The 24,368-nt window shown below is 37.0% G+C and overlaps 1 protein-coding gene across 4 annotated transcripts in view; it reads left to right on the top strand.

Annotated features, from left to right (window-relative positions):
* TRDMT1 (tRNA aspartic acid methyltransferase 1) overlaps nt 1–24,368 on the top strand; it is a 66,628-nt gene that overhangs the window by 9,077 nt on the left and 33,183 nt on the right. For 2 of the 4 annotated variants that reach the window (XM_033208616.1, XM_033208615.1), the window contains exon 2: nt 22,396–22,505. The exons of 1 other annotated variant lie outside the window; for it this stretch is intronic. In XM_033208616.1, coding sequence (XP_033064507.1) covers nt 22,396–22,505 — 110 coding nt within the window. Of the gene's footprint in view, nt 1–22,179; nt 22,301–22,395; nt 22,506–24,368 lie in introns of all 4 variants that reach the window. One more of the 4 variants, XM_033208617.1, reaches the window with a different exon arrangement.

Genomic DNA, 24,368 nt, shown 5'->3' with positions numbered 1-24,368 from the left:
TAGGGGTCCAGTTTCATTCTTCTGCATATGGCTAGCCAGTTATCCTAATACCATTTATTAAATAGTGAGTCCTTGCCCCATTTTTTTTTTTTTTTTGTCTACTTTGTTGAAGATCAGATGACTGTAGGTGTGTGGCTTTATTTCTGGGTTATCTATTCTGTTTCATTGGTCTAATATGTCTGTTTTGTACCAGTACCATACTGTCTTGGTTACCGTAGTCTGATAGTATAGTTTGAAGTCTAGTAATGTGATACCTTTGGACTTGTTCTTTTTACTTAGGATTGCTTTGGCTATTCAGGCTTTTTTATGGTTCCATATGAATTTTAGAATAGTTTTTTTCCAATTTTGTGAAAAAACGATGCCAGTAGTTTGATAGGAATAGCATTGAATCTGTAGATTGCTTTAGGCAGTACTACCATTTTAACAATATTTACTTTTTTAATCCATAAGCATAGGATGTTTTTCCATTTGTCACCTGTATGATGTCTTTTAGCAGTATTTTGTCGTTCTCCTTGTGGAGATCTTTCACCTCCTTGGTTAGATGTATTCCTAAGTATTTTTATATATTTTTTGTGGCTGTTGTAAACAGGATCACATTCTTGATTTGACTCTCAGTTTGAACGTTATTGGTGTATAGAAATGCTTCTAATTTTTGCATATTAATTTAGTATCCTGAAACTTTGATGAAGTCATTTATTAGTTCCAGTAGACTTTTGGTGGAGTCTTTAGAGTTTTCTAGGTATAAAATCACATCATCTGCAAAGAGAGATCGTTTGATGTTTTCTCACTCTGTCACCCAGGCTGTAGTGCAGTGGCTCAATCTTGGCTCACTGCAACCTCTGCCTCCTGAGTTCCAGCGATTCTCCTGCCTCAGCCTCCTGGGTAGTTGGGACTACAGGCACGCACCACCGTGCCCAGCTAATTTTGAATTTTTAGGAGAGATGGGGTTTCACCATGTTGGCCAGGCTGATCTCGAACTGCTGACCTCAGGTGATCCTCCCACCTTGACCTCCCAAAGTACAGGTGTGAGCCACTGCGCCCGGCCCCTTTATTTCTTTCTGTTGCGAGATTGCTCTGGCTAGTACTTCCAGTACTATGTTGGATAGGAGCGGTGGGAATGGTATCCTGGTCTTGTTTCAGCTCGCAAGAGGACTGCTTCCTTCATTTCCCACTCAGTATGATGTTGGCTGTGGGCCTGTCGTAGATGCCTCTTACTGTTTTGAGGTATGTTCCTTTGATGCCTACTTTCTTGAGGGGTTTTTATCATGAGGGAATGTTGGATTTTATTGAAAGCTTTTTCCACATTTTTTGAGAGGATCATATGGATTTTGTTTATTCAGTGTACCTTGATGTTCAAATACGTTTAGAAACTCTCCACACATCTTTCCTTGAGACCTTCTCTGATACATGAAATGTATCAGAGGTTTTGAGAAGTAAAGTAGCTGTTTGACTTAAAACAGTACTTCCCATATGTATTTATATTTGGGCAAGGACCCTGCTGCTCCTGCCCTCCGCCCACCCTTTTGTTTTGAGGGGAAGGAGAGCACACCTACCTTGTGAAAACAGTGTTCCATGCATGTTTCGGGAAATGTCTGATGGGCAACAAAAGGGCAGTGGTGGAGCTGTGGGAAGAGATGCTAGGGTTGTGAAAGAGAAGAGGCGCCAGGGCCGTACATATTAGTCAATTATGTTCACAACTTGGACGAACTTTGAAATAAGCTTCTCTGTAATTTTTCTGTTAGGCAGGTGTTGTCGTTCTTACTCTCTCTGTTTTCTCTTAGAATGCCCAAAGCTGAACTACTGGTCTCTGTCCCCTTCCAAAACTTGCTACTCTTGTAACCTGCCTCATCCCAATAACAGGTGTCTTTGTTCTTCTAGTTGCCCACATCTGAGCCTTGGAGTCATCTTGTTTCTTCTTTTTCACCCACATCAGCCAGTTCTACAGGCTCTACCTTCAGACTGTATTTATAACTCTATCATTTCTCTCCATTTTCACCTTTTCCGCCTGATCTATAATCTCTCTCCTGTCTTGTCAGACTTAATTTTTGCGCCGCCCAGATTTGCTTGGCCCCACCTGCCTCCTGGCCTGGGGCTGCTTGTTCAGTGTCACACCCTGACTAATGCCACTTTGCCTCATCTGATACTGTCGGGGTGATGGCCGAGCTCGACCCTCAGAATGATCGTCGAGCCCTGTACCTGGACTCAGGTGAAGCGTCAGGCTGTGGGCATGCACTCTGTCTGCTCAGTAGCTGTCTGCAGGAGTCAGATCACAAAACCTAACTTGTGTGTGTAGGTAGCGGGGAGGTGGGGAGTCACGCTTTGGGGGGACTTTTGGTCAGTAACAGACAGGATGAGAAAGGAGCCAGCAGATACAACTCTCTCCCTTCTCCCCCTAGGGTGCTGCTTGCTCAAATGCCAATGAGAAGATGGGAAGTGCTATTTCAGACCCAGGAGTGTCTCTACTGCAGGGCTTCTCATTATCTCCCACAACAGATACAGCCCTCCCCTGACAGCTCTAAGGTGTGGTCATCCTGTCCAGCTGGCTCTCCCAAATCCCTCATGCCAGATCAGTTGGCTGGGTTTCCTGGGAAGCACTGACCAACGTGCTAATGCACTCCCTCCTTCCCTGCCTCACTGCCCTCACTCTTACCGCTTTGGAGGTTTCCTTCCAGATAAAGCATCTGCAGCCAAGCTTTGCCTGAGCTACTTTTCTGGGACCCTGGACAAAGAATTATTGCAGTAGCTTCTTTACTGATCTCCTTGCTTCTGCTCTGGCATCTCAAGTTTGTTTTCACTAGAGTGGCCAGAGTGATCTTTAAAAAATATATCTGATAAGTTATTACTGTGATTAAAACTCCTGAGGAGCCTCTCCGACCACTCAAAACCCAGAGTCCTGAATGGGTCCCCAGGCCTGCTTGGTCTAGAGCCTCTTTCTCTCTGGGGCCACATCTCCTGTGGCTGTCCCCTTGCTCACTATACTCCAGGCTCCCTGGCCTCCTGGTTGTTCTTCCTACAAAACCAGCTTATTCCCATCTCTGGCCTTTGCAGTGTCTCTTCTGTCTGTCCTAGAAAGTGTTTCTCCCTGATATCTGTCAGGCCCATCCCCTCATCTCCTCCAGGTTGCTGCTAAAGAGACATTCTGTAACCGACCTACGTAAAACTAGAACCACTCCCTTCTCCCATGCTGTCTTGCTCTGGTTTTTAGTTTTCTCCATAGTACTTTTTATTGTTAGGCATAATTTAAACTTGTTTGTTTATTGGCTCTCTCCTCTAGAATGTTAGATAGGCTTTGTCAGGAATATTCCTTATGTATACTAGATGAATGAGTGAATGAACAAATGAGAAAATGAACTCCAGGCATGCTTGCTGTGAAATATCTGCAGCTTGAAGGAGATGTCATTCTACTGGGATAAGTTTAAACTTAAGTATTAAGTCTGAATCATGAAGAGTTTTTGTAGGCATGGTTGTGTATGAGAGTTAAATAGATAACAAATATTTTTCTGTAATACATGATAAAACTTTTTTGTTCTTTTTATTTAAGACATTTTAAATATTGTCAAAATAATCAGGGCTTTTGAAAATAAATTGGTCTTTACTCACTGTAAAATTTAAATCATATGCTAACAGTGAGCTATGGTCAAAATAATTAAGTGGTTTTTTTTTTGTTTTTGCTCTTTTATTCCTGACAAGAAATATGAACTCTTTATTTTTCAAAGTTGAAAAGAAGTTGATGTATGAGAGCAAATCTACACATAATTACATGGTGATTATTATCATAATGATAAATGAGGCCAAGGTTACATGTACAGTTTGGTGTCTGGAACCTTTTTAGCATCTCTGTTGCCGTTTGCTTTCCCATGGAGCATTATTAGGAATATTGGTGAAAAGTGCTACCCAGGAATAGTGCCAGCCAGCTCTGATCTTTTCTAAAAGCATAAAATTGTATCTCATTTTTAGGGACTAGGTAAAGTGTATGTTGGCATTTTAAAAATTACCATTACTTCACCTGGACCAATGATTTCTTTTACTTATATCCACTAATTATTTTCATTCTGAGACTTTAAATCACCACAAACCTAGCCAGACCTCTTTGTCTAAAGTAAAACAGCTCTATTAGAGAGTTGAACATTAATATTAAATAGTTCTTGTGCATCCATTAGTGATTTTTGTTCAAACTCAATAATGAAGTTAATTACCCTCTAGTACTCAATGAATGAGACTTAAGAAACAAATGCCAGACTCTTTTAGCACATACAGTACTCCATAGGCTTTGGCAGATGCCTTCATTAGAGTTGAATTTTGGTCCAAAAAGAACCTATAATTCTTTATAGGATTTGTGGTTTAAAAATTCTAGTTAAATTTAAATCATATGTTAGCCTATGATTTTAGCATCATGTTAGCATATGATTTTAAATTAACTAGAATTTTAAAACTATGCTAAACTTTAATAGATCACTAAGGTTGATGGTAATAAAGTACCAGAATCATTTCTCTGCTTCTTCAAAACGGATAGTTATTCTTGTGTTCTCAATTTATTTTTGTGGTTATTGTTTGCTGAGATAATTGTTAAAACTATATTATTTGAATATTGAAATTAAATGATGCTCTTTGTTGATTGTGACTTAGTCTCTAGCTTGTTCTCTATCCAGTGAGATTTCTTTTCATTAATTTTGACTGTCAGAATGTTGGTACCATGTTTTGAAGAAAAGACGTGAATCTACCATTTTTCTAAATTTTTTATGACTTTGGATATCAATTTATGGCAAAGGCCCTATGTTTAAAATCCAAGGGTTTTCTTCTCTGAAGACATCATCTTTTGTATTTCCTTCATGATTGTAAATTCAAAAGACTTGTGATCCCATTATTTTAACTAAGAACAAAAACAAAATATAAACATATATACATATACTCTTACAGATACGTTTGGCATAAATTCTTCTATATGAGATACTCATTTTACCTGAAAAATTATACTTCAAAAACAGAGTATGGCCTTATAATTTAGTCTTCAGAAAGGAAATCTCTTCATATTGCTCAATTACTAAACTTTTCAAAAACAGCAAATCAATAAAGTACTGCTTAGATAAACTACATTAGCCTGAAGAAACTTAATACCAGTCCTAGATGCTTATTGAGGTTACTCAATGGAATTGGCCTAAAACCATCCAAATGAATTTAAAGATCTAGAATTAATTTTTAGGGGGATGACCTCACAATTACAAGTATTAGATGTTATTGTAAACAAGCCTTTTGAAAATTATAAAGCAATACAGTAGGTGATTAGTTTGCGGAAATCACAGATGGCCACTGGGTATTGTGGTGGGCATAGAATTCCCGGTGACATCATTATACATGAACTCAAAAAGGGCTAGATCTCAAGTAACTTTGACTGAAGGAAAGTTGGTGTGTCCTTGAACACTGTTAGATGATTTAAAAGGTGGCCGTGTTGATGATAGTGACCCTGATTTCAAAGGTGCACATGAGAAAGTAGAATTAAATCGTTTCATGAACTTTGAGTAGAAAATATACAGTATTTCCAAATGAACATGCTAAGATAGTGTTATATAAAATATGTTGGAGGCTTCTCCTTGTGTGAAGCTCTGTGGGAGCAGGGATTCATTGTTTTATCATCTCTGCCTGGAGCCAGAGCCAGCGTCAGTCATGCTCAATAAATATGTCTTGAATTCATAAATGAACCTGGTCATAAACTCACAGGAAATTCTTGCTGAAAATATTTTGCAGGGCATGAATAAACACTTGACAGGGTTGGTAAAAGGTTTTCATAAGCATTGTCCAGTTCAGTAGTCAGGGGATAAGAAATTCTTTCTCTATTTTTTAAAGATATTACCTGGAATTATATCTTTATAAATTCATAACAGATCCTAAAGATTACCTCAGATGGCTTCTTCAAGCACATATTTATTGAATACAAGTTGGCCAGACCTATTAAATGGGATACCCTTTTCCCTTCCCATGTTAACACCTAAGAGCTGTAATTCTTCATGCCAGTTAAAAAAAAGTTCAAAAAACTTTGTTTTACTAATGGAGAACTTAATTTAAAAATAGTAATTAAAGTGAATATAAAAAATAAAATATGTTGAAATTATAAATTACACAATATGAAGTCATTTGATTATTTTGGCTACATCCTTAAACATTTATATAATGAAAATGGCCAGAAATCTAATTTTGGATATTTTCATGGGAAAAATAGGGGACTAACTTTTATTCTATTTGTCTTATATTTGGGCACATACAGTGTGTATGTGTGTAATGTATTTGTCTTTAGACACAGAAAAAGGTTAAGAAAGATGCACAGTGAACTGTTCTCAGTACCAAAAATTGTATCCTCTGCCCTGCCTCCCTATCCTCCAGCCTGTTTTGTTTTTTACTTGAGCACTTATTACGGCCTATCATATTTTGTACTGTACGTGTTTATCTTTATAATTGACTGCCTCCTCTTCTAGAATCTAAGCTCCATGAGGATGGGGATTTTTTTTGTTGCATTTTGTTACATTTTGTTCACCATTGTATCCTTGGACCTAAAAGCACAATTATATAGTGAATGCTCAACAAATATTTGTTGAAGTAATGAATAAGCTATAGTACATGAACATTACTCCTTTAAAGGTTGTTGATGATATTGTCAAACTATTTTTTTAAAAGGACATAATAGTTTATATTCAATAATGTCTTTGTGACCATAAATATGCCAATATAATATGTTAACCTATATAATTTACTAGGTGAAATTGTATCTTAATTTTTGATTACTAGTAAAGTTTAATATTTAAAAATTATTATGTGCATTTCTTGTTTTTTACTTTTAGCAATATTAGTAATACATTTGTTAAAAAATTGGGACACACTGAAAATATTCATTTATTCAGTACCTAACTATGGAGTGATTTTTCTTTGTTGCTTACTGTGTTGTATGGTGAGGATACAGCATTGAATGAGACAGTCATGTTCCTTTTTCCAGAGATTATGCTCTACCGGGCAATACCAATGCTATACAAATAGAGAAGAAAATTTTTAAAAAATCACTAATGATGCTAATGCAGAGAGAAACACTGGTGAACACTTAGATTATATTTTTAATCTTTATTCTAATGTGACCATGAACATTAAAATAAATTATAGCTTTCTTTCTTTACTTAGAATATCTTGAATATTTTCCCTTGCCATTAAATGTAGAATTTACAAACTTGGTTTTTAATGGTTGTATGATGCTCCACTTTATGGAAGTACCATATTTGTTCAAACTAATCATCTATACTGGGACATTTAGATCATTCGTAATTTTGTACTATTGTAAATAAAATGACATCACTTATCCTATATATAAATATTTTCTTTACATCTCTAATTATTATCTTATACATGTATGAGTTTCCTATTGCTGCTGTAACAAATAATCATTAACTTAGTGGCTTAAAGCAACACAGATTTATTATCTTGTAATTCTGGAGGTCAGAAGTCTTAAAATCAAGGTATTGACAGGGCTGCATTCCTTCTGGAGGTTCTAGGGGAGAATTCATTTGCTTGGCTTTTCTAGCTTCTAGGGTCTGCCCATACGACATGGCTCATTATCCCTTTTTCTGTCTTTGAAGCCAGAAGTGTAGCATCCCAAAGCCTTCTCTTTGACCTCTACTCCGTCTCCAAATCCCCTTCTCTGATTTTAACCTTCCTCAGTCCTTCTTGTGATTATACTGAGCCCACCTGCATGATTCAGGATAATCTCCTCATCTCAAGTTTAATCATACCTGCAAAATCCCGATTCCCATGTAAGGTAACATTTTCACAGGTTTCAGGGATTAGGATGTGGACATCTTTGGGGATTATTATTTTGCCTGTCACACCTTAAGAAATGTGCCAAAATGTAAAACTAAAAAATCCAAAGTAATTTTTAAGGTTTTACATGTATACTGTTAAATATTCCTTGAAATACTGAGTGTTAATTAATGCTCACATCTGCATTGATGATTTTTATTTATTTGTTTATTTATTATACTTTAAGTTCTAGGGTACATGTGCACAGCATGCAGGTTTGTTACATATGTATACATGTGCCATGTTGGTGTGCTGCACCCATTAACTCATTGTTTACATTAGGTATATCTCCTAATGCTGTCCCTCCCCCAGCTCCCCACCCCATGACAGGCCCCAGAATGTGATGTTCCCCACCCTGTGTCCAACTGTTCTCATTGTTCAGTTCCCACCTATGAGTGAGAACATGCAGTGTTTGGTTTTCTGTCCTTGTGATAGTTTGCTGAGAATGATGGTTTCCAGCTGCATCCATGTCCCTACAAAGGACAGGAACTCATCCTTTTTTATGGCTGCATAGTACTCCATGGCATATATGTGTCACATTTTCTTAATCCAGTCTGTCACTGATGGACATTTGGATTGGTTCCAAGTCTTTGCTATTGTGAATAGTGCCGCAGTAAACATAAGTGTGTGTGTGTCTTTATGACAGCATGATTTATAATCCTTTGGGTATATGCTCAGTAATGGGATGGCTGGGTCAAATGGTATTTCTAATTCTAGATCCTTGAGGAATCGCCACACTGTCTTCCACAATGGTTGAACTAGTTTACAGTCCCACCAGCAGTGTAAACGTGTTCCTATTTCTCCACATCCTCTCCAGCACCCATTGTTTCCTGACTTTTTAATGATCACCATTCTAACTGGTGTGAGATGGTAGCTCATTGTGGTTTTGATTTGCATTTCTCTGATGGCCAGTGATGATGAGCACTTTTTCATGTGTCTGTTGGCTGCATAAATGTCTTCTTTTGAGAAGTGCTGCATTGACGAGTTTTAAATCAAACCTGGTCCTTTCTAGCATTTGATATTCTCATTTTTAAAAAGTCTTTGCACTTTCAATAATAATAATGGCAAACATTTATTATATGCCAGACACTAATCAAGTACATTATAGTTATTATCTCATTTAATCCTTAGAAAATCCTTTGGCATGGGTACTTTATTATCCTCTGAATAGGTGAAGATACTGAAGCTTAAAGACAAATAAATTTGCCTAAATCACACAACTGGAAATAGCCAAGCTAGGATTTAAATACAGAATTCTAGCAGAGAAAGAGATAAATACACAAACAGATATCCATATTCTAAATCTTCATCAGGATGTGTGAATACACACACACAAAATAAAACATTCCATAAGAATGTCCCTAAGACAACTTTGATAAAAAATAAAATAATAATGCCTAATGTTGAATACTGTGTGGCTTAGTGGAAAAAGATTTGTAGAGAATGATAATCTTAGGAGGATACTTGGAAAGGGGAAATGAGTGAGGCAGTTGAAGTCCATAGGTCTTAGGACAAGCCTATACTTTCTGGCCTACTGCAAAATTGTAAAACTTAACTCTTCTTTTAGAGGTATCTGTAGCAGAAATTATACTGCTAGTGTTTTGCAGGATAAGATTTGAAATTTTATTGAGTCAATAATGATGAAAAGGATAAGCTTTCAAGGAGGGTTAACTATAAAGCAAAGAAGGCTCAGAATGGCAAGACAAATTTAGAGAGGATTTTCTTAGGCTAATTTTAGGGATTTTTGTGAGTTAATTATTATATATATATTATACATGTTATAAAATATTATTAAAATAATTATATTTTTACAAGTCTTAAAAAATTCAGTTAACTAGATATAGAGTACTAACATTTATATCACTTTTGATTTTTTCATTGACTTTTCCTTAAATATGTCAAAAATGACCAGCTTATAAGTTATGAGAAAGCATCAGTAAAGAGGACTGTAAACATTTTATAGTAAGAAACCATTCATGAGTGGTCATTCACTGAAAACAAATTTGTGTAAAACAAAATCAAAGTCTTTGTTGTTCACACGTGTAATTGACTGGATCATATGTGTTTCTTTAATTTCTTGACTTTTTAAGTAGTTTATATCTTTCGACTTCTATAAGCGTGTGAATAGGTTACTTTCAGCCCTGCATTTTTTGGTCGTATGCTAGCTACTTGCTGATCTTTAAAAGACTTTCATAAAGTAGTTTAATTTTTATTTTTTCTTTTGATTGTCATTGAGTTGGCAGATAAAATAATGCACTGAGTTATAATTGTTGTAATTATAACAAGTTATAATTGTTTACTGGTGTGTATGTGCCTGTGACGGGTCACAGCGCAATTGGCATGCTTTGAGAAAAGAGCCAAACCTTTCTTGTCATCCTTGTTACTTTCCTTTTGTTGTTTTTCAGGGTCAAAACCAAGAGCAGTATTGAATTCTTTTGTTTGATAAAAATCATTTTTTTTGGTTTGCTTTTTGCCAATTATAAAAATAGCACATTCTTACTGGGCACAGTGGCTCATGCCTGTAATCCCAGCACTTTGGGAGGCTGAGGTGGGTAGATCACGAGGTCAGGAGTTCGAGACCAGCCTGGCCAATATGGTGAAACCCTGTCTCTTACTAAAAATACAAAAATTAGCCGGGCATGCTGGCACATGCCTGTAGTACAGGAAGCTGAGGCAGAAGAATCGCTTGAACCCGGGAGGTAGAGGTTGCAGTGAGCCGAGATCGTGTCATGGCACTCCAGCCTGGGCAACAGAGCAAGAGTCCATCTCAAAAAAATAAGTAAATATATAAATAAAATAATAGTATATTCTCATTGTAAAAAAAAAATCAAATTATTCAAAAGAGTTTAAAGGAAGAAGTAAGAATTACCTCCAAATCTCACCACCAGGAGATAGCCTCTGTTGATAATTGCCATTCTCTGTCTTAAGGTGCACACATACACATACACTTTTAAAAACTTGAATTTTTACTCAACAAGATATTCCGTAATTGCTCTATGTAGTAAATAATATGGATATCGCTTTGTGACAGTAAATACGGATGTTATCTTTGTAACATCTCTATTTTCATACATGTATGTAATCTTACACTTGTATCTTTACATACTTGTCTACATTTTTTTCTTAGCAAACATTTCCAGATGTAGTATAATTAGGTCTAATAATCAAAAGAATTATATCAATTTATACTACAAATGACATGAGGGAGAGCACATTTTCTTAAATCCTTGCTGGCATTATACAGTGTTCATTTATTCAATCTTTGCCAGTCTGCTAGGTAAAACTGATTAATGTGGATTTCTGTCATTATTGGTGAGGTTAAGCATCTTTTATATGTTTATCGATCATTTAAAATTCAGCGTTTTTGAATTGCTTGTAATGAAATTTCTGTTTTAACTGTTTTACCTTCAGGACTTGAACTTTGTAAGAATTGGTGAGACTAGGCAACTGAAAATATTCTGTGCTCCTTAAAAGGCATGAGAACTATAGTTTATAAGTAGCTCTCTCTCTGTATTTGTTGTATTTAGTATCCATATGTAGAAATAGGTAATTGGGTATTACCCTAAGATCTTCACTCCCCAAATTGAAGACACTTGACCTTCTTTCTTCAATTTAGGACAGTTTTATCAAGAAGAATGCTTCTATTTTGTAGATGCATGGTTACTTACTTACTTACGGGACTTTTGCATTCATATTGCTCTGTTTGCCAGTTTGGAATTTGAAATGCTTCTCCTCATAGGAACAAATGGCATACTCGTGTGTGTTCACTTGAATGCCACTTAGAAGTGTTATTTGCGAGTGACAGAAACTTAGCTCAGACTGATTTCCTAAAAGTTGTAAATATGGACTCATTTAATTGACCAAGTCCAAATGTAGGCCCAGTTAGGGGTAGAGCTTGAAGCAGGGACTCAAATCATGTCACCAGAAACCAGTTTTTTCTTTGTGTACCTCAGCTTTGTTTCTTCTAGGTTGGGTGCATTTTTATATATGTTCTCCCCTGATTGCATCAAAATGGCTGTAGTAGCCGCTGAACTTATATCCATCCAAGGTTAAACCTGGTAAGAAAGATCAAGCAACTCTTGCTATTAATAGTTACAAAAGAAAAAGCCAGCAGTCCCCTCTTATTGTGCGTAATTGGCTTGTTTTGAGTTGCCTGCCCATCCTGAAACCTGTCTAGCTAGTCTTACTGGCTCAGACACTTGACCAAGACTTCTAGAAGCTAGGAGAGGGGGATTTGATGCCCGTTGGAACCACTTCAACAGAGTATGAGTGAAGTAAGATTCCCCCAAAGAAAATTTGGGACTATTGCCAGAAAAGGAGGGCCAGATGCTTGTGAAACAGAAAACAAATGTCCACTCATTTTGTATCCTCAGTAGAGTGCTTTACATGATAGGTAATCTTACAGATATTTGCTTACTGCCTGACAGTAGCACTATTGGAGCCATATTTAAGATATTTGTAAGATAAAAAGAATTTTGTAGGTTATCCTGGGAACTTCATTGTAGGTGTTTCCATGGTAAAAAATTTGACCTAAATGTCAAACAGTTACTTAAAAATGAGCATTGAGATAGTCATGTAAGATCAGACTTATTAAATACTTTTTAAGCTAACAGTATTCTCAGAAACAGGACAAGAAGGAGGGTAATCAATAATAATTAGGAGTTGATTTTAGGAAGTGTAATTCACTCATTCTCTTGTATGTATTCAGTCAGTAGACGTTTATTGAGGGCCTATTCTGTGCCAATTACTGCAATGCCTGGGTGCTGAGGGTACCCATATGAATGAGACATGGTGTCAGCACTGAGATGATCGACCAGTCTAGTGAGAGAGCCACTGTCCTGGGAAAAATGTGACAGAAGAGTGAACTGGAGTGTGATGAGAGTGCACAGATCAGCCTTCATGGTCCATCATGGCAAATGAAGCTCAAGTCATTACATCTGCTTTCCAAACCTCCAGTGGAAAGGCCAGAAGGCACAGGGAACTACCACTCTCTTCCTTTATAGAACACTCTCCGAGAGTCTGATGCACTTATTCTGTCTCATTAGTCTGACCTTAGTTCATGGCTGCGTCTAGCTGTAGAGGGGTGGCAGATATCCTTTTAGCAGGGTGCATTGCCACAGTGAATAAATTTGATGTTTGGTTATTGAAGAGGAAGAAGAAATAAATGTTGGGATATGCAGATAATTTTTGCAGAGATAGTATAACTAGAAATCATATTTTTGCATCATTAGTAAAACATATTAGTAAAATTTCATTAGCAAAATTTAATTTGATGTAAAGTTTACTTCAAAGAGACTGAGCGCTAAGGAGAAATTGTGAAGTTCCTTGAGTTCTATAATAGGAAAAAGATGTTGTTTGCTGTCCACCTTTCATACTGTTTCTTAAGTACTCATTTGCTTAGTGTTTTGTTTATTTATTTATTTATTTATTTTATTATACTTTAAGTTCTAGGGTACATGTGCATAACGTTTATATCATGTATAACTCCCCAATGCAATCCCTCCCTCCTCCCCCCTCCCCCTGATAGGCCCCAGTGTGTGATGTTCCCCTTCCCGAGTCCAAGTGATCTCATTGTTCAGTTCCCACCTATGAGTGAGAACATGCAGTGTTTGGTTTTCTGTTCTTGTGATAGTTTGCTAAGAATGATGGTTTCCAGCTGCATCCATGTCCCTACAAAGGACGCAAACTCATCCTTTTTGATGGCTGCATAGTATTCCATGGTGTATATGTGCCACATTTTCTTAATCCAGTCTGTCACAGATGGACATTTGGGTTGATTCCAAGTCTTTGCTATTGTGAATAGTGCCGCAATAAACATACATGTGCATGTGTCTTTGTAGTAGAGTAATTTATAATCCTTTGGGTATATACCCAGTAGTGGGATGGCTGGGTCATATGGTACATCTAGTTCTAGATCCTTGAGGAATCGCCATACTGTTTTCCATAATGGTTGAACTAGTTTACAATCCCACCAACAGTGTGAAAGTGTTCCTATTTCTCCACATCCTCTCCAACATCTATTGTTTCCTGACTTCTTAATGATTGCCATTCTAACTGGTGTGAGATGGTATCTCATTGTGGTTTTGATTTGCATTTCTCTGATGGCGAGTGATGACGAGCATTTTTTCATGTGTCTGTTGGCTGTATGGATGTCTTCTTTTGAGAAATGTCTGTTCATATCCTTTCCCCACTTTTTGATGGGGTTGTTTGTTTTTTTCTTGTAAATTTGTTTGAGTTCTTTGTAGATTCTGGATATTAGCCCTTTGTCAGATGAGTAGGTTGCAAAAATGTTCTCCCATTCTGTAGGTTGCCTGTTCACTCTGATGGTAGTTTCTTTTGCTGTGCAGAAGCTCTTTAGTTTAATTAGATCCCATTTGTCAATTTTGGCTTTTGCTGCCGTTGCTTTTGGTGTTTTAGACATGAAGTCCTTGCCCATGCCTATGTCCTGAATGGTACTACCTAGATTTTCTTCTAGGGTTTTTATGGTATTAGGTCTAAGATTTAAGTCTCTAATCCATCTTGAATTAATTTTCGTATAAGGGGTAAGGAAAGGATCCAGTTTCAGCTTTCCAGTTAGGAAAAGAAGAAGTCAAATTGTCCCTGTTTGCAGATGACATGATTGTATATTTAGAAAACCCCATTGTCTCAGCCCAAAATCTCCTTAAGCTGATAAGCAACTTCAGCAAAGTCTCAGGATACAAAATTAATGTGCAAAAATCACAAGCATTCTTATACACCAGTAACAGACAAGCAGAGAGCCAAATCAGGAATCAACTTCCATTCACAATTGCTTCAAAGAGAATAAAATACCTAGGAATCCAGCTTACAAGGGATGTAAAGGACCTCTTCAAGGAGAACTACAAACCACTGCTCAGTGAAATCAAAGAGGACACAAACAAATGGAAGAACATACCATGCTCATGGATAGGAAGAATCAATATCGTGAAAATGGCCATACTGCCCAAGGTGATTTATAGATTCAATGCCATCCCCATCAAGCTACCAATGACTTTCTTCACAGAATTGGAAAAAACGGCTCTAAAGTTCATATGGAACCAAAAAAGAGCCCGCATTGCCAAGACAATCCTAGGTCTAAAGGACAAAGCTTGAGGCCTCACGCTACCTGACTTCAAACTATACTACAAGGCTACAGTAACCAAAACAGCATGGTACTGGTACCACAACAGAGAAATAGACCAATGGAACAGAACAGAGTCCTCAGAAATAATACCACACATCTACAGCCATCTGATCTTTGACAAACCTGACAAAAACAAGAAATGGGGAAAGGATTCCCTATTTAATAAACAGTGCTGGGAAAATTTGCTTAGTGTTGAGTTTAGCATATTGCTAGGTAGTTTGAAATGGGAAGAGGGACAAGGGAATTGAAGATTGATTATCATAAAAAAAGGCATGGTGCTATTTCACCTAAGGTCCAGCTTTGTCTGGGAAAGATTAGTTTCTCTCCTAATAGACGGTTATAAGTAGAAGGAAAAAATTAAGCATTAATGCAATGTTACTTCATCTTGATTCCCACAAATCAGGTTTTCTCTGCACTGAATATGGAAAGAGTTTTTTTTTTTTTTTTCTTTTGAGACAGAGTTTTGCTCTTTTGCCCAGGCTGGAGTGAAGTGGTGTGATCTCAGCTCACTGCAACCTCCACCCCGTGGGTTCAAGCGATTCTTCTTCCTCAGGCCCCCGAGTAGCTGGGATTACAGGTGCCTACCACCATGCCTGGCTGAGTTTTATATTTTTATTAGAGACAGGGTTTTGCCATGTTGGCCAGGCTGGTCTCGAACTCCTGACCTCAGGTGATCCACCCGCCTCAGCCTCCCAAAGTGCTAGGATTAAAGGCGTGAGCCACCGCACCCGGAAGAAAGAGAAAATTTATACTGTTTGTCATAGTTTACTTAGAGACTTACTACTTTTATTCCTTAGTAGTTATTTTAAACATAGTATCTAGGAAAGGCAAATTAATACACAAACATAACCATAAAAGAGCACTTCTCTTGAATCAGTTCTTTAGTTTCTAACCAGTGAATTAGGGTGAAAAGGCCAAGATCTTTGTCAATAATGGCAGATAGTAAAAGATGATCTGAAGACCTACCCTTCTTACCTAAATGCTCATAGAGTATTAGGGGTAGAAAGTATCTTTAGAGGTTTGCTTTAGTGGGACTATCTTCCTGCACATTGGATAAAACGAGTAATAAATATCCTGGGAAGAAAATGTTTTTGCCCTGTCTTAAGAAAATCCTTTCCCCAGTACCTCCGATTTCTCTCTTTCATTCTAGGGTTTGATAGCAAGGTCAGGAAAGCTTTTCCCATCAGTGGGATTAAATTTTAGCCCATTTTCTGTTTTTCCCTTTTTTTTTTTTTTTTAGTAGAGATTAGAATCAGCTAGTTTTTGTCATTTGTGAAGATCTCTTCCTACATTACTCGAAACTCTTTCAAAAATATTTCTCCTGCAATTCATCTCCCAGATGAACAGTACGAGTCTTAAGCTTTTCTCACTGGTCTAATTTTCTAATCTTAATAATGATAATGCTTGTTTTAATTTTGATTTTTAAATTCTAATTAGAATAATCATTATCACTATTATTTAATCTATTTAATCTGTAATATTCCAGATAAATGCCAAGCAGTGAATATGAATTTTAATAATTATTGAGCATCTACTATATCCTAGGCATTCATTACCTATATTCTTTAGAGACCAGTTTATGTCCCTGGAAATTGAGGTCCCTGCATCTTCAGGACTAAGGGTAATGCTGGACTATGTGGCCTTTCTGTAGCCCCTGCTGAAAGTGGATAACTAAACTGCTTTTTCTCTTCTCTTCTGCTGAGGAAAGCTTCAGGGCTGGTGTGAGGTTGGGGGTTAAGGGGCTGGGGAAGCTGTATTAACTATCTCATGACATCAACATGACTTTAAATAGACTTTCCTAGAGACGTACCAGAAAGATTACTTATGCCTTAATTTTTTTTCTCAAGGTCCTCCTCAAAACTCCAAATTGCATTATATTATCTGACATGACATCTTTATTTTCCATTCCATGTAAATTCCTTCGGTGTGCTCCTTTTTTTTTTTTTTTACATTAATTTGCCATATTTCTCTCTTACACCACTTCTCTGGCTCTGGTATGTCTTTTGGTATTTTGTTGAAAAATAAGTTCTCCTAAGATACAGTGTCGAGGATATGATAATTTCTGTTGCGGGAAGTCAGGGACCCCGAACAGAGGGACCAGCTGAAGCCATGGCAGAAGAACATAAACTGTGAAGATTTCATGGACATTTATTAGTTCCCCAAATTAATACTTTTATAATTTCTTATGCCTGTCTTTACTATAGTCTCTGAACATAAATTGTGAAGATTTCATGGACACTTACCACTTCCCCAATCAATACCCTTGTGATTTCCTATGCCTGTCTTTAATCTCTTAATCCAGTCATCTTCGTAAGCTGAGGAGGATGAATGTCACCTCACCACCCTGTGATGATTGCGTTAACTGCACATATTGTTTGTAGAGCATGTGTGTTTGAACAATATGAAATCTGGACACCTTGAAAAAAGAACAGGATAACAGCAATCTTCAGGGAACAAGGGAGATACGACTTGGAGCCTGACTGCCAGTTAGCCAGGCAGAGCAGAGCCATATATCTCTTCTTTCAAAAGCAAATAGGAGAAATATCGCTGAATTATTTTTTTCAGCAAGGAACATCCCTGAGAAAGAGAATGTGCCCTGAGGGTTGTTGGTCTATAGACGGACCCCTTAAGGTGACCGCTTTTTACGGTCGAAGCCGAAGGGATGAAATAAGCCTCAGTCTACTGTAGCGCTCCCAGGCTTATTAGGACGAGGAAATTCCCGCCTAATAAATTTTAGTCAGACAGGTTGTCTGCTCTCAAACCCTGTTTCCTGATAAGATGTTATCAATGACAATGTGTGCCCGAAACTTCATTAGCAATTTTAATTTCACCCCATCCTGTGGTCCTGTGATCTCACCCTGCCTCCATTTGCTTTGTGATATTACCTTGTGAAGCATGTGATCTCTGTGACCCACACCCTATTCATGCACTCACTCCCCTTTTGAAAATCACTAATAAAAACTTGCTGGTTTTATGGCTCGGGGAGCATCACAGAACTTACCGACGTGTGATGTCTCCCTCGGATACCCAGCTTTAAAATTTCTCTCTCATACTCTTTCCCTTCATTTCTCAAACCAGCCGAGATGCCTAGGAAATAGAAAAGAACCCACAATAAATATCGGGGGTGGAGTTCCCCCCGATAAATTTCATAGGTCTCCAGCAGTTCCTATCCATATTTTGGCTGGTGGTGTCTTATATTTAGTCAGGTATTAGTAACAATAATAATCTAAGATATGTCTTGACACAAAGTAAATTTTTTGTTTTTTGACTATTAGCTGAACTTCTATGGAAACTTTCTAAGGAAATTGGATGTTTAAAAAATATTTTTAATGTATTTTTTATTTTATTCTTGGAAATAATTTATCAGCAATTTTTAAAATTCAAGAACTTTTAAAAAATTTTTTCCTTCCCCGAGACGGAGTCTCGCTGTGTCATCTAGGCTGGAGTGCAATGGAGCAATCTCGGCTCACTGCACCCTCCACCTCCTGGGTTCAAGCGATTCTCCTGCCTCAGTCTCCTGAGCAGCTGGGATTACAGGTCCCTGCCACCATGCCCGGCTAATTTTTGTATTTTTGGTAGAGATGGGGTTTCACTATGTTGGCCAGGCTGATCTCAAACTCCTGACCTCAAATTATGCACCCTCCTTGGCCTCCCAAAGTGCTGGGATTACAGGTGTGAGCCACCTCACCCAGCAAAATGCAAGAACTTTTAAAAAGAACCAAGCAGTATACTTTACTAATAATGATAAAACATTTGGCAGCAATTTTAAGTTCAGATCCTTATAGGTCTGTACGTTCTTTAGTACTTTTATTCCTAACTGAGCCAGCACTTTGAATGAAAGGACATTGGATATATTCAACCGATATTTCATCTTACAACTAGATGTCAGTGTTAACATACCTGATTAAATGTCTCAGGTATGAGTATAATGAGTAATTCAGTAATTACTCACCTATATGAGATATATATTAGAAAATAAATAATAAAGAAGGAACAGAATTTTAAAAATGTCTTTCCTTATTTCAAAGTGGACTGGTTATGCCTTAATTTTCTTTCTCAAGGTCCTCCTCAAAACTCCAAACTGCATTATATTATCTAGCATAATATCTTTACAATTACATTTTTTACATTTGCATTTACATTTTGTAAATATTGATTTTTCCCCCATATTAATAACTACACAAGAACAGTTAAATTTTTTGATTTATTTGGTTAGGAAAGTCAAGAAAAGTGTGAACTTGCAAAGCTTTTCACTACTACGAACAAAAAGTTCTTCCCTACAGCTTTTCCAGAAAGAATCATCAGAAAAAGAAAGGAAAGTATTGCTATTCGTGTGTGTGTGTGTGTGTGTTTCTTGTCTATTTTGATAAGAAGCATATTGAAAGCAAGAATTATGTATGTATCCTCAGTGACATTTCTAACATCTCACCTAGAAGTCTCTCTGGAAATAACTAAATCTACCTTTTAAATTTAGTCCTCATATAAATGGAAGCGTGATGTCCTTATGTATTCCCTACAGAGCCAACCTGACAACCTTTTAAAATAATTTGTATTGTGTTTCTCAGCCCAGCATGGTGGCTCATGCCTGTAATCCCAGCACTTTGAAAATCTGAGGCAGGCAGATCACTTGAGGTCAGGAGTTCGAGACCAGCCTGGCCAGCATGGTGAAACCCTGTTTCTACTAAAAATATGAAAATTAGCTGGGTGTGGTGGCAGGTGCCTGTAGTTTCTGTGACTCTGGAGACTGAGGCAGGAGAATCAAATTGCTTGAACCTGGGAGGTGGAGGTTGCAGTGAGCCAAGATCACACCACTGAACTCCAGCCTGGGCAACAGAGTGAGACGCTCTCTCAATAGTAAATAAAATAAAATAAAATAATTGTGTTTCTCTAAGTAGGATATCACACCTTTTTTTTTTTTTTTTAATCAGGCTTCCTGTTAATAAATACAAAATCCTGAATAATAACTGAAATATCATGAATAAAGTCTAGGCAAAGTAATATGTCAAAGTACTGAAAACACATCCTCTTCCTCTATTTCAATGAGAAGATATTCACGAATCCCTTTCCCAAATTCTGCCTCCTTTTTGAGAATTACTACTCTTGGATCACTCAAGTGATGGAGCTCACATAGGCAAAATTCCATAGAATTATATTCACTTTGGCATTTTTAATTATATATTCTCAAAATCTATATATGTGACTTAAAAGTAAAGAATTTTGGAGATTATAGATTTAAACCGTATACTAAGAAATATCAAGACAACTTGTCTTTGGAGCTCAAGTTAAAATTTTGACAGAATTGACAGGTTTGCTTTTTAAAACTTAGCTATAAATTTAACCTTTTCCTTAGAAACAATAACTGCCCCCCAATTCTATTTTGAGAAGGCAAGTTGAATTAGTGTCAGTAATATGTTAGTACATCCATTTCTCTTAATGGAAATAACTTTTTAAGTTATGCAGTAAGTCCTAATTTTATAATAGTCTAAAATATGTGCATCAATGCATGCAAGCAGTGCATGTGCTTATTGGCTTTGAAAATCTATTCTTTCCTGAGAAAGAACTTTCAGTTCATCAGTTTTTGGATCACTGTATGAAACACTCATTTGGCAGTTGATTTTTGTCAGTTTTTGTGACCTCCAGGCATATAACACAAGAACATAAAATTATTGATTATAGTACAGATTCAGCACATCACTGTACATTTTCACTCAACCTGAATAAAAGATAAAAGTCCTATTAACCAACGTCAGGCAATCCCAGTTTGCTTCATATATAGTGGAAATACAAGCAAGCTACATCATGCTGATTAGAACATATCTTATTTAACAAAACAGTAAAATAGTACAATGAAGTTTATTTAATTGTCAGCTCTCTTACAGTGATTAGTAGTAGCTTAATTCTTGACTTGAATTATGATAGTTTTGTGATTTTGCAAATTGATCCTTGTATATTAGTATTTTCTGTTGTTCAGAAGCCTTCTTGATTTGTGTTTCAAGATCTGATGTCTTTAACAGATATGATTTATAACCTTAAATTTATTTTATGCTAAGGCCAGTAACTAGTTACTACACTTAAATGCAGAAGAGACAGCTGTCTGTGGTATTACTAATTAGACCACCAAGTTTGCAGCACACAGGGAATCTTACTTTTCAGCAGGATACCTCGGGGATAACTGGTCCTAGCTGAGTGTCTTGAGCCTAGCAGCCATTTAGTATAAATCCTTGGGGACATTTGTGCCTTTCTTTTCTTCCTGGCTTCATCTCTTCTAGGCCTCAGTGGAAGGTTATGATTGTTTTCTGAGTGTGTGTGAACCTTTCGCCTTGCCTTGTCTTCTGTGGTCTGCTTTTATTGCCAGGTGTCTGCTGCATGAGTCCTAGTTCCTCACACCATTCTTTTTTTTTTCTTTTTCTTTTTTGATATTTGGGCTAAGCTAAGCAGCTAACTATTAACCAGCTAATGGTGTTAAAGAAATGGCTACTTGGAACTACTATATAATATTGTATTGTTTTCTCTGATGATTTTCTTAAGTCTCAAATGCTTTTAGTTTTAAAACTTCACACTTTTTCCTGACTTGGGTCAGGGCATGCACATAATTGGTTTTATGCATGTTTGGGGAAAGAGGGTGGTCATTTTAAAATACAACTATGGCTGCAATTGTGGAGTTCCAGTTCTGACTAACATTAAAGAATATGCTAGAATTCTCTGAATCTGAAAACATTTTGAAAATGCTTTTCTTCACCAGCAAGACAGAAGGGCAGTGAAGACATTCCTTTATAATTATTTCCCTTATTCTTCTTATATTCTCTCCTGGTCTGTCAACATTTAAGATGTTGGTAAATAAACCATTTACATTTGGATGCCAGTTAATTGTTCATCTCATTTAAAAACTTATGTAAGCTTTAATTGGGTGAATTTTGTCAAATGTGAATTACATCTCAATAAAGCTGTTACTAAAAAAAAGAAAAAACTTAAAGCATTTTCAATGGTACTGTGAAGCAGCTTTGTATTAATGTGAGAAGGTACAGAACAAATGGTAATTTATTTATATAAAGTTCCAAATCATAGGGCTTTTAGTATATGCCTCACTTTTCAATTTTTGGTTTAACTTAGGAAAACTTTCTATTTGACTTATAAATGTGTCTCTTAATGAGGGAGGAAAGCAAATATAAGAGGTAAGCACTAAAATAGTTAAATCTTATCTTTAGCATTGGAATGCTGTTTAGAGAGATGAACCAGAAGTCCACGTCCAAATATTTCACTTCATGCCTGGCTTCCCCGGGCCTGACCTTCCATTGACAGTCTGAGATCAGGCTAATGCATGAGGAAGTAAGAAAATGGATTACTAAATTCTGCTGTTTTGATTTCTTTCTATAATGAACTTAAGGACTTTTCTTTTCAAGATACTCCATTTGTCATTACAGAAAGCTGTATACCTGCACAAGTGGTGGCTGCCATTGATGTCAACACTGTCGCTAATGAAGTATACAAGTATAATTTTCCTCACACACAGTTACTTGCCAAGACAATTGAAGTGAGTAACTGTCATTGTTTTAATAAGTATGTAGCAAGGGAAATGTGATTGAAAAACACTGGCAAATACTGGTTTCTGGTGGCTTAATTGGAAGATAAAGCATATATAAATTTAAGAGTTCAGGAGAAGGGAATTAACATTTTATATCCTATCAGAAGATAGCATGCTTTAAAAAAAATGTCCAGCGGCCAGGTGCGGTGGCTCACGCCTGTAATCCCAGCACTTTGGGAGGCCGAGACGGGTGGATCACAAGGTCAGGAGATTGAGACCATCTTGGCTAACACGGTGAAACCCCGTCTCTACTAAAATACAAAAAATTAGCTGGGCATGTTGGCGGGCGCCCGTAGTCCCAGCTACTCGGGAGGCTGAGGCAGGAGAATGGTGTGAACCCGGGAGGCAGAGCTTGCAGTGAGCCAAGATGGCACCACTGCACTCCAGCCTGGGTGACAGAACGAGACTCCGTCTCAAAAACAAAAACAAACAAAAAATGTCCAGCTATAGAGAGGGAGATCAATATTTTGGTCTCTCAGAGAAATAACTGAAATGTAAGGATATGCTTGACTTCTAAATGCTTGGTTCTGTGGTGATATCAAACTTCGAAAAAGTATTTACTTTTATTAAATACTTATATAGTATATATAGTATGCAGTAAGAACAAGGGAGAAAATCATTGGTTTTTACTGAATCCTTCTTGTTTTAGCAAACCTGTCAAGGTTAACCTTTTTCACCTGTGGTGACTTCAGCACAAGTATTGAAACACTGATTTATGTTGAGTTATTTTTAAAATAATGTGAAATTGGCCTGGCGCCGTGGCTCACGCTTGTAATCCCAGCACTTTGGGAGGCCGAAGCAGGTGGATCACGGGGTCAGGAGTTCTTAGACCAGCCTGGCTGACATAGTGAAACCTAGTCTCGACTGAAAATACAAAAATTAGCCAGCTGTGGTGGCATAAGCTTGTAGTCCCAGCTACTCAGGAGGCTGAGGCAGGAGAATCGCTTGAACCTGGGAGGCGGAGGTTGCAGTGAGCCAAGATCGCGTCATTGCACTCCAGCCTGGGCGATTTTGTCTCAAAAAAAAAAAAAAAAAAAAGAATTGTGTTTTTTCTCCTAATTTATCATGAAAAATTTTACAAACAAATTTTCTCATGAAGCCATAATTTACATGCAATAAACATGTAGTTTATTGTATGTAATTTTAATTGGGCAGTTTGAGTTTCGACTCAGTCATCGACTGTGTAACTACCACCCCCACAATCAAGACTTAGAACATTTCCATCATGCTAAGTTGTTCTTAGTGCCACATTTCCGTCAGTCTCCAAGCCCAACTCAGGCGATGATGGATCTGCTTTCTTTTCATTATGGATTAAGTTTTCCCTTTCTAGTATATCACAAATAAAATCGTAAGAGTGTAATTCTTTTGGGTGGAACTGCTTTTGTTTAGTGTTGATGGTTTTGAAATTCATCATATTTTGTTGTATATCAGTAGTTTGCTCTTTTTTTATTGTTGAGTAATATTTTGTATAATAGAATATCATATACTACAATATATGTATCTATTCACATTATTGTAGACATTTAAATCATTTCTAGTTTTTTACCATTACAAAGTAAAGTCGCAGTGAACATTTATGTACAAATCTGTGTGGATCTTAGTTTTCATTTATTGTGGATAAATACCTAAATTTATTAAACTTTATGAGAAAATACCAAATTTTCCAAGTTTTTTAAGTGTTTTTACCATTTTACATTGTCACTGTTAATGTTTAACTGAGAAATTTCACATCCTTGCCAACACTTGATATTGCTGGTCTTTTAAATTCTAGCCATTTTAGTGAGCATGTAGTGGTATTATGGTTTTTAATTC

This window comes from Trachypithecus francoisi, unplaced genomic scaffold (assembly GCF_009764315.1).
Source record: "Trachypithecus francoisi isolate TF-2019V2 unplaced genomic scaffold, Tfra_2.0 Lachesis_group9, whole genome shotgun sequence".
NCBI classification, from domain to species: Eukaryota; Metazoa; Chordata; class Mammalia; order Primates; family Cercopithecidae; genus Trachypithecus; species Trachypithecus francoisi.
This window is presented reverse-complemented; position numbering and strand designations above follow the sequence as displayed.